This window comes from Hipposideros armiger, unplaced genomic scaffold, assembly GCF_001890085.2.
Source record: "Hipposideros armiger isolate ML-2016 unplaced genomic scaffold, ASM189008v1 scaffold_29, whole genome shotgun sequence".
Lineage (NCBI taxonomy): Eukaryota > Metazoa > Chordata > Mammalia > Chiroptera > Hipposideridae > Hipposideros > Hipposideros armiger.
Window position 1 is genome coordinate 3,418,068 of NW_017731379.1, and position 10,696 is coordinate 3,428,763.

A 10,696-nucleotide genomic window follows, 5' to 3' on the forward strand; every position below is an offset into this window, starting at 1 on the left:
ACTTCTGTTATAGATCTTGGTTCCCCCTTAGAGGTTTCAAGGGGAGAGAGTGCCTCATTCCCTTTTCCACCACACTGCACAAATACTCAGGCAAATAAACCACACTAAGGCTTTTGGAAATGCCTCTGAGTGCATGTAGGCTTTAATCTCCCAAGTAATGGTGATTCAAAATTTCTGGAGAAGACGAGTTATATGAGGGGAATTCTTTGCTAAGGTTTGAGTTTGTCTTGTTTGTTAACACTATGCAAATTATCAGTGAAGCCATTTGTTATCCATATCAATTATTTTAATAGTTACTTGAAGACAGTCCATGGCACTATATAGAAAGCAAGATCATGAACATTAAAGTTGATGGCAGGATTGTATATATGAGGTCCATAAACAAAATGAATTTATATCATCTATTCTCACTGATTACTAATAACTCAAGAGAATACAATATTAAAATATATCATCCTCAGTAAATTAATCTTCACTTAGAAAATTTGATTGTTATAGGTAAAATATATCATTTAGAACTTTCATTTAAAAATACAAATTTTATGAAAATTTTAAGAATTTTTAGAATGGGAATTACAAAAGTCAATGCTAAAGAAAATTCTACTTTCAGATAATGTGTATTTTAAAACATTATGAAAAATATTCTTCCGTCTGAAAACAATGTCAGGAAAGAATACCTGAGTTCCTCTAAGATCTACTAATTCTAGTTATCCAATTGCTGTTTTGGTAACATTAACAAGAAAACACACAATTTAACACTGCAATCACCTGTCAAATAATTAGGATAGAATAAATGTTTATATGCATCAGGTTGAACATTACTTATTTTTTAAAACATAGGCTTCTTTCATTTAATCTTTAAGTCTTATGACAATATTCTAAAACCATTTGGATACATTTTCCTTAACTTCTAGCCCTGAAAATCCATTCTAATGTCTTTATTAATACTCACTGTAACCAAATAAAATCGGTGTTTTGTGGCCTTAAGAGTTTATACAACTTAATATATTTGAAGGTGTGATGAAGTAGCTCCATCTTTCCATTTGTTTATATGGTCTGAAATCACAGTTCTGCACAGTGGACATGTTTTCTCTCTGTTAAACCATAAGGTAATACACTCTTCACAAAATATATGCTGTAAGGGAATTAAGAACTACATTTTATACTCGATAACATTTTTATTTTAAATTCATCACATTGTAGACAATCATACTCTTCAGAGCTGAAAGGGATTTTGGAGAGCACTAATCCCTTCGTTTTACAAGTGAGAAAACGAGAAAGGATGACATTCAAGAACACAGTGGTGTTAGTGGTAGAGCCTAGTTCTTTTGAATGTACTATCCATTTAATCACTTTTAATCAAGCATAAGCTATCCTTAGGTGATAACTTTAAGATCAAATATAATGACTTATGCTCTGCCATCAAGTATAGGAAAAGGCCTTACACAATCCAGTATCAAATGCTGGTGTTCTAAAAGACTAGTATCCAGTTATTAAAAATAGACTGTTTTCCAATCACATTGGTAACCAATCTGCCATTTGAATTATTTTTCCCTTTCATGCACTCCTCTGCATGAAAACCATTAGAACATAAGGGGCAAGATTTAGCTAATCTACCAAACCCCTAATCTCAAATAAATTACTAGTATGTGTCTTGAATACTACTTTCTGCTCAACACTAGTTTTTTTTCCTTAAAACTAATACGTGACTTTTGCAAATCACAGAAAAGTGTTGTATTTAAGTTGCTAAAAAATATTACCTGACAGATGAGAAGAATTGGCTTTTGAAATTCAGCTTGACATATTGAACAAATATCATCCACATCTGAACACTGTCTCTTGCTGGCAGCCACTCCGTAACTCTGTGAAGATAAGAAGTTTTGTTCATCTACAAATTTCTTTCCTTTTCTTCCAGTATGGTGGTAATGCTATATATACTGTATTTCTCAAATCTCTCTAGAACCAGGCATTTGAAAACTCCCCCAAAAGATACATTTCAAAGCTCACCTACATAGGCAGAACCACGTCTTGATGGACTGAATCAAAGTGAACTCAGTAATACATAATAGGATCTTGAAAGATTTTTAGATTCACTGGATTCCCAAATGACAGTGCTTCAAATTCACTGATTCAACACTGGCTTAAGAGATTAATCTGAACTATAAGTATTATAAAATCTATATTAATGTATTAGGTGACCCTGTATTGCCAAATTGAGCCTGCTTATTTATTATGGCAGTGGTTCAAAAAAGTCAATCCTGGGCCAGCTGAGTGGCTCAGCTGGTTAAGAGCTCAAGAGTGCGAGCTCTGAGCAACAGGGTCACCGGTTCGATTCCTGGCCCGAGCTGAGCTGCCGTTGAGCTGCCAACAGGTGGCAGGATGGCTCAGCTAAAAAAAAAAAAAGTCAATCCAGATCTTGGCTGACTGAATATAACTCATGGAGATATTGCTTTAAAAATAGATTTATGTGCTCCATGCTGGAGATTGATTCAATCGGTCCAAACACACTGGGATGTGACACAGGAATCTGTAGTTTTTGAAAGCTTGGCAGGTGAGTTCAATGTGAAGGTTGGGGGACCACCAAACAGTGTCCTGCCACTAAATCAAAAAATTATTTTAATTACCATCAATTATCAAAAAAGTCAGAGCATTTAGTACAGAAAAAAATGATAAAATTTTATAAAAGAACCAACTGCAGAATGTCACTTAGGTAGAGATACTGTCAAAATCAACTGCTGAACAATACAATTCTTTGAATTTCCTATTTTTCTAAGGTCCTAAAAGTTTCTGATCTCTTCGAGATCTTAATAACTTCCTCACATCAGTAGAATTTAGTCATTTACTAGATGTGACAAAAGATTGCAAATGAGATCAGCTTTCTGTAGAACTGACTGGGAAAAGGTCGCTGAAGAGAAGTGAGAGCATGGTAATGAAAACAAGGCATGACTTGATTCAAGAACCTGAAGCTATGATCTAACTTCTTGTACTAAGTTGTACTAAATATTAAGGGTTAACAAAATTAAACTAAGACTCAAAAAGGATAAAAATTTTAAAAATTAAGATTTTTTTCAAGTTACAGATGGACAATGACCTTGGTGCCAACTCCTTCAGTAAACTCCTTTAGCAGAGTATATTGCAAATACTTGTGCTGACAAGCTTTTAAAATACCACTCTTATCTGGCATTTTGCAGACTCTCTTCAAGTGAAGGTTTATCTTGATGGTGATTGCCATTTCCCTGGCAAAGTTAAGGAACATACATATATTTGTAACATGTCCAGGACATGTATTTATTCCTGAGAGCCTCAGGAATAAATCAAGAATGTTGATGACTAATAGTCTCTCTCTGCCTTACAGAGGAGGAATATCAAACTATTTCAGCACAAATCTTACTAGATTATGGTAAAATGGCTGACACCTAATGAATAAACTTGATCAAAGCTGAACTCTCAATTATATTGTATCTTGTCTAAAAAAAGAAGTCTGAATAGTATGCAGCAAGACTTGTTACTATGTTACTAACTTTATCTTAGGGAAAGGGTGCGTTGGCCAGTTAGTGTGGTCCACTCTGTAGATATAATCCTCTATTCCTCTTTTTTTTTTCAACATACATTATTAGATTGGCATTCTTTTAAATCAGATCCCCTGAGTCCCAACCAAATAATTGTTTAAATACCTACTGGATTGCAAAACTGAGGCTCAAACTCTGAAATCTAGTGACCATATCTAAGTACTGAGGACCTTTGAGGCTACTACCGTATTTTGCCGTGTATAATGTGCATTTTTGGGCCCAAATTTGTGAGGGAACAATAAGGATGCGCTTCTACATGGATAGTACTAATTCCGTATCTATATAAATGTTTTGAATTCTTTTATTTATGCTTGTGAGTTAAAAATGTAACTCTAGAAATCAATAATGATATCTGTATGCAAAATAATACCCTGGAATACGATAACTGGTTTTGTTGAACGACAAACTTGCAGCGACAAAGAGTTCTTGGCCTTCTGTGATGCATTAAGTATCATAAATTTGTTAATGATACATAAAATTTCTTGCACCTTGTGTCTGTTCTTGTGTTCTATAATTATTTGTTACATAAAATTTCTTGTACCATAATGTTAAAAAATGCTAAAATTTCTTTTTATAATATGTAATTCCTTATAATTTATAATACAAAAAACAAGTACCTAAATATAGACAAATAAAAATTTGAATTAAAAAATTAACACTAAAGATTTTTTTCCCTGAAAGTTTCCGCCAAAAATGTGGGTGCGCGTTATACACGGAAAAGTATGGTAAATAGCAAATGAGCCTATGACACCCTTTCTCTGCAATCAGTAGCATAACATGTTTGTAATTGACATTGGAGTCTCAATTTATTGTTAAATTCCATGCTGTGAACTTAATTGTGAATACAGAATTGAGTATTCATGGGGAAATTTTTCCAGTAAGAAAATTTTAAGAGTTATGATTTTGGTAATGAGCTTTTCCATATGTACAGTGAATTATAGTGGAAGTGCTTTCATAGAAGCTGAATAAGGAATTAATGGAACTACACAAAACCACCATTTGTGGATTAAAATAGGAACAACAAAAGTTCATGACAAGATTTTTAAAGGAATGTCTATAAACCCTTAAGACTATCAAGTGATTTTAAGAGGTAAGAGGCACATTAAAATACATAAGCACTGCATTAACTATCAGGTGGCTGTTAATGTGTAGGTCAAGAAACTGATCATAGATAAAACTCCTAAATCATTCTCATAGCCCCAAGTGCCAAAGTAGTAGAAAAATTAAACACAAAACAATGTAATTATGAAATCCACACTAGTAAAACAGCTGAGTTAAATTTCTATAATGAAGAAAGACAGGTTTTTTTCTTAACAGATTAAAAAATACTTACTGGTCGTATAAAAAACATTTGCAAAACCCGTCTGAAAGTTCTTAAATGTCCAAAAAAATCCAAAAGCTAAAAGAGGAAATAAATAAGAGGTAATTCATGAATTCAAAGAGCCCTATCTGCTAACCCCAGAGATCAAAGCTAAAGTCCCATAATATCAAATACTGATATTAACTTAATGCTCATTGCATATCACAGCTAATCATTTCAATCTAAATATATTTAAAAGTCCAATTACGGAATATTTTACTCAATTTATAGATTTCAGTCACTCTTAACCAAAAAAAGTACATATGAATACCCAGAGTTACAATTTGGTCAAGACAAATATAAAGTTAGCTATGTAACAGACAAGGCCATTCTACCTGGTTCACATGTTTTTAACATAATTAGATTTTAAAGTTTCATAAAGTGATTAAGTTAAGGGAAGCAGGCAGAGAGGGAACAGGATAAGATACCCCACTAGTTTCAGAATTATGTGTATGACAGATGCTACTGTTCCAGACAGGTATGTTCTATTCCCCTCTTCCCCTGGTTTAGATAATCCATGCTATGGGGAAGTCCACTCTCCCAATAAAATCTGAAAACCACTGGATTAAGGTAAAGATATATATTTCCATTTCTCCATTTCTAAGTAGATCTAGAACCTAGTATTCAAACTCGTGATACGACGGTAAACTAAAAGTTAAAGAGAAAAGCAGTAGTATATAAAATCTGTAATCATTATGAGTCATGCAATGACAAGATTTATAATGTTACCTACTTTTAGTATGAGGTAGAGTAAGGCCAGCAATATCCCAAGACTCCATCTAGTTACATTACCAAACTCCCCATAGCTTATAAGGTAACGAAACCAAACTGGTATGGGAACAAAAGTTCGATAATACTGACATAATTCTTCTAAAAGCATATACCAGTAACCCTAAAAAGGAAGGAAAAATGTAACAAATTAAGCTACCAAAGCTGCTTATATACATATCACAAACACTTCATATTGGACTGAACGTCATGAGAATATGGCACAATCATAGATAACTATAAAATTCATCCTCATGACTGGTTAAGACACAACCTCAATCTGGTTCTCACAGTGTCACTAAGGTTTGTTTTCAAAGAATTTTTAAAGAATGACAGTGAAAATGTTTTATGTATGCTGCAAGTAAAATTTATGTATGTTTTTGATTACAAAAATTTATATTAGTTTTTATTGAACATGGGAAAAACACTGAATAATAGCATACAGTCAGTTATCAATTATCAATTGATAATGCCCTGAAGGAGAACAGAAGTTCAAATGTAAATAGGATTTTTCCATGTATGATATGGGGACTAATTTTTAGATGAATCTCAAGCAAGTGTTAATTCTGATTTTATTGGAATAGATGAATATTTAGGTTCAAGTCTTTGAGCAAATGGTTGCCAGTCTGAGATAATATAATTAAAATTAGGTTATTTAGCAAACTGAAAAATTATAAATGAAGGAATTATTTAAATGAAGACTAATAGCATTAATGTGGTTTGTTAACATCATTCCAATAAAACATGTTAGTTTCTTACCTTGGATTTAAAAGGCATGATGAAAGAAGGCACCAATAAAATGAGGCATTTTAAGCCCATGAAGAGGAATTTCAGAATGAAGTCTGTAATTCCAACAATCCAAAATACTTCCCAGAAGCTCGAATAGTCCAAAGCAGGATTTAAAAAAATTAAGCTACCAAGAGAAAAACATCAAAACTTAACCAGAGCAACATACAATGATAAACTATTCATAGGGGTTTTTAATTTGCTACTAAATATTTTAATTTGATGTGTAAAATATATGAATTTGGCAAAATGTTAAGCGTTCACAAACAAAATGAAAGGTCATTTTGCTTATTTTCAAGAGACTTTTAAAATGTTTGAGTTTCAAATCTTTCCTCCATAGAATAAAGAACAGTCTTCCTAGCTTGTCATGGTTGATACCCTTCTAGCCTATAATCTAAAAAATTCACTAATTTTAGATATCTGCCATTCTCTCAACCAACCAATCTGAGAGGTATTGGCTCCACGTACAGACTATATCCCAGATTGTCCATCTCTCTCCTACTCTATTGAAACCAAGACTTAAAATTATCTGACTAAAGCCAAAAATTCAAACACTTCCATCTAACATGGAAACTTATCGACTACTGTCCTTTAGCAAGTCTTCTCCTTACATCCAGAAACAAAGATCAAGTGTTCTTACCACACAATGTATACCTATATCAAAACATCATATACAACTTTAAAACACATATTTTTGTCAAAAATAATTAAAAATAAAAAAGATCACCAATAACCTAAAGATACTTAATAACTACTAATTATGTAAGTAAAAATTGAAGTGTCAAAAATTAAATATTTATTGAGCACCTGCTATAAGCCAAGGCACTGGGTATACAAATCTGAATAAGTCACTCAGAGCTTTCAATCTTGGAAGGAGACGGATAGATACAAATTGAACTCTAACAATAAATATATGCAAGTAAGATATATGCATAGTGCTATGTAATACATGATTGCATAACAAATGTGATTGTGTACTTGGACCTCTAATTACCTGTAATAAAGTGACTGAGAATGAAAGGTGTAATATAAAAGAACAGAAGATCCTGCTAAGAATACCAGTAACCAAGCACACTGAATCTTTGAGCACCTTTCCTGAAAAATAAACAATTTTATGATTTGTTACTTTGAATTATGCCAGAATTTTAAATAGCATTAAACTATTTTACTTTAACGACTAGTTTATTAACTTAGAATGTTTTAATAGATTAATCTTATTAAAAATAGAATATCTGTTAAATTGTACATTACCACACTATTTTATATATCTTTAGTGAACAAAACAGAACTTACATTTAAACAAAGTTTAAAATACAAGTTTCTTCATTGTAGAAAAACATTACCTATGTTTCAAAGAAGTAAATCTACAAGCTGACATAAAGGACCCACCCAAATGTAAACTTGACCTCAGCGGTTCCCTATTTTTGCCTGACAAAACAGAATTTTTAAAAATACATTTAAGTTATCAGGATTTATAAGTATACTTTTTAAACTCTCAGACATTCAATAAGAATTTAATAAGGTAATCTGTGTTTTAAAATTAAGTTTTAATTACTAATTTCATTAAAAGTTTTACTAGTTTTAAATTCTGAATTAAATTTTTATGGTTTGATAGGCTCTAACTACAAGTTTCCAGGTCAGAATGCATGCTGCTTTACACAGATACTGTCCTTTAAAGTTGCTTGAAGGTGAAATTTTATAAACTAATTCTACTTTTCCTAATAATTTATATGAATAGGACTCTTATAATTACATTATAAACTTGGGCTTAATTTTCTTTAAAAGAGATCTAAAAAGTTCAATATCCAGTTATTCAATGTACATTTTGTTTAACTTTTAAATCTTACAGTGCAACAGCTAACGTTTTTAATGATTATATTACTTGTTACAGTTAAACTAATAAACATGAAAGCACCTGACAAATCAGATCAAATAGTGCTTCCTAAATCTTGTAATCCTTCTAATTTTTCTATCAGGAACCCAACATACAATGAAAATAAGGTGAAATAATTCAGCATTACGACAGATAATTTATTCCAGGTCATTTAGATAAAACTTAATATTCATGGATGTTACAATATATCTATTTAAATTTGACAAATAAAACTTTTAATTCCTATTTCTCTCAAAAATGACTATATAATCTACAAACATTTAATAATTTTTAGTTGCTTGTTATACTTACTCTTAGAAAAACCTGATTTACAATGCTTTTGTTTGCATACATAAAAGTTGTAAGCAGCCCAATTCCAATAGAAATTCCTGTTAGAAAATAAGTTCCAGTTAATTGAAAGAAAGAAAAAAAAAGAAGCAACACAATGACATGAATTTATTAAAGGAAACACAATCTTAAAAGCTAGCAGAAAGTAACTGAAAATACATAAAATAGGTTACCAGTAAAGAAATAAAATTTACTGAATTTAGCAATGAAACAAATCAGTCTTTTATTATAACCTACCTGTTATATGCTGCATAATAAGTTTGACACCCAGAATCAAAATATATGGAAGGCTTTTTTGCAGCCACTTGAAGAGAGACCGGAATTCTGAGAAGGAGCTATTATTATGATCTCCAGACTCCATGACAGTGTCATCGGGCTGCCTTGCTTCATTATGGGAGTGAATCCGTGAGCGACTATGGACACATCCATGGGTACAGCTATGGACACCTGACCTTATATTTCTGGAGCCTGGATTTTCAGTACATTCTTTAGGTATGGAGTTTATCTGGATATGCACATCTCCAGAATGAAGACAAGAACCTTCTGTCAATCTTGTATGGACACATTGGGAGGCTGAGGCATCTTCACTGCCTGCAGCTCCTGGAGGACTGTGCAGTTGGCTACAGTTGGCTTGCATGACCCTTGAATACTTTTTTGTGATCCAGATTTCTTTGCTTCAGGGCTCTGTCTCCTAAAAATCAAACAGCAGAAAATATTCTAAGTGAACAGTTAAATACAGGCAATGTATTGCTCACTAGCAATCTTTTATTCACTAAAGGAGATGCTGATAATCATAGTAGATGAATTATTTTCAGGTAATCTATCACTTGTTATTAGACTCCTCCCTCTTTACTAAATGCTACAGGTCTGTTGTCCTTCACAAACTATCCTTTAAGGAACATCTGCTACAAAAGAAGTTGAGCTTCAAATGCCTCCAGTTTTCTAATGAGAGAAGGAGTCAGCAAAATAGTCAAAGTATGGGTGCCCAGCAGATGTGAATAATGTGAATACTCATACTCATTCATATTTGAATACTTCAACACATTCACTCTGCCCAACTAGAGCAGTTTCATCTCTGATGTAGATTCTACATTTCATAAGAATCATGTTTTTTAATGCTTGGAAAGGCTAGGAAAATAAATCTTAACGTCTTACTAAGTATCATCATGGAGAACTAATAAACATTTCACTTAGGTGACCTATAAATTTCATTTAATGCTGAAACAGCTTTCCCAAAGCTAATAAAAAGGCTTCCAATAATTAACACGAAGAATACTCCCCCCCCCCCCCCCGCGCGTAAAAGAATATTACCCAAATACCTTTAATAGGAAGACCTGGGGAGTCACCATGTAATAATTGCTAGGTGACTCTGGTCTGAATAAGGAGTTACACAGTCTGCCTAATAAAAATGCTACCAATGGGGGTGGGGTGTGTATGTGTGTTTTGCAGGAAAGAGCACCCTGGCAGGGAAGGATCCCTAAATGACCAGTGTGGGCAGGTGTCGACGTGCCAGAGTTGGACTCCCAGCTCACGAAACGCAGAGCCTTATCCCAGCCTGCCTTTTCTGTAGGAGGAAGCTAGAATTAATGTCAGGGCAAGTTCTGTGTCATTCTATTTCATTCCTAGGTTTGAATTTTTTTTTTTTCAGTTACAGTACGGCGGTTTGGTTTTTCATGCCTTGCACTAAAAGCTTTCACCAATGCTCCGATGCCATGGGTACTACTTGCTTCGTCAAACCTCTGAACACGGAGGTTGGGCGCAACAGTGTCTTTTCTATAAAAACAAAACAGAACATAGAACCCTCCCATTTTCCTTCTTGCACGAGCAAGAAGGGGAAGAAAACAAGGAAGGAAGAAAAGTAAACGAAAACAACACTTCCGGAATCCCCAGGACAGAATTTTCCACCCACGTTCGAGCATCGAGTGCATCAGTTATTCTCCCCAGAGCCCATTCGGCGGCCGCTGCCTGCCCCCCCCCCCCCCCCCCCCCCCC

General features: G+C 33.5%; 1 protein-coding gene across 2 annotated transcripts in view; it reads right to left on the minus strand.

Annotated features, from left to right (window-relative positions):
* Nucleotides 1-264: 264 nt before the first annotated feature.
* Nucleotides 265-10,696, minus strand: part of RNFT1 (ring finger protein, transmembrane 1) — a 16,187-nt gene continuing 5,755 nt past the window's right edge. The window contains exons 2-9 of one of the 2 annotated variants that reach the window (XM_019636788.1): nucleotides 8,942-9,395; nucleotides 8,669-8,745; nucleotides 7,478-7,578; nucleotides 6,457-6,610; nucleotides 5,663-5,821; nucleotides 4,903-4,968; nucleotides 1,761-1,862; nucleotides 265-1,094 (exon numbers count right to left, since the gene is read on the minus strand). In XM_019636788.1, coding sequence (XP_019492333.1) covers nucleotides 984-1,094; nucleotides 1,761-1,862; nucleotides 4,903-4,968; nucleotides 5,663-5,821; nucleotides 6,457-6,610; nucleotides 7,478-7,578; nucleotides 8,669-8,745; nucleotides 8,942-9,341 — 1,170 coding nt within the window. In that variant the 5' untranslated portion in view covers nucleotides 9,342-9,395 and the 3' untranslated portion in view covers nucleotides 265-983. Of the gene's footprint in view, nucleotides 1,136-1,760; nucleotides 1,863-4,902; nucleotides 4,969-5,662; nucleotides 5,822-6,456; nucleotides 6,611-7,477; nucleotides 7,579-8,668; nucleotides 8,746-8,941; nucleotides 9,396-10,696 lie in introns of both variants that reach the window. The other variant, XM_019636787.1, reaches the window with a different exon arrangement.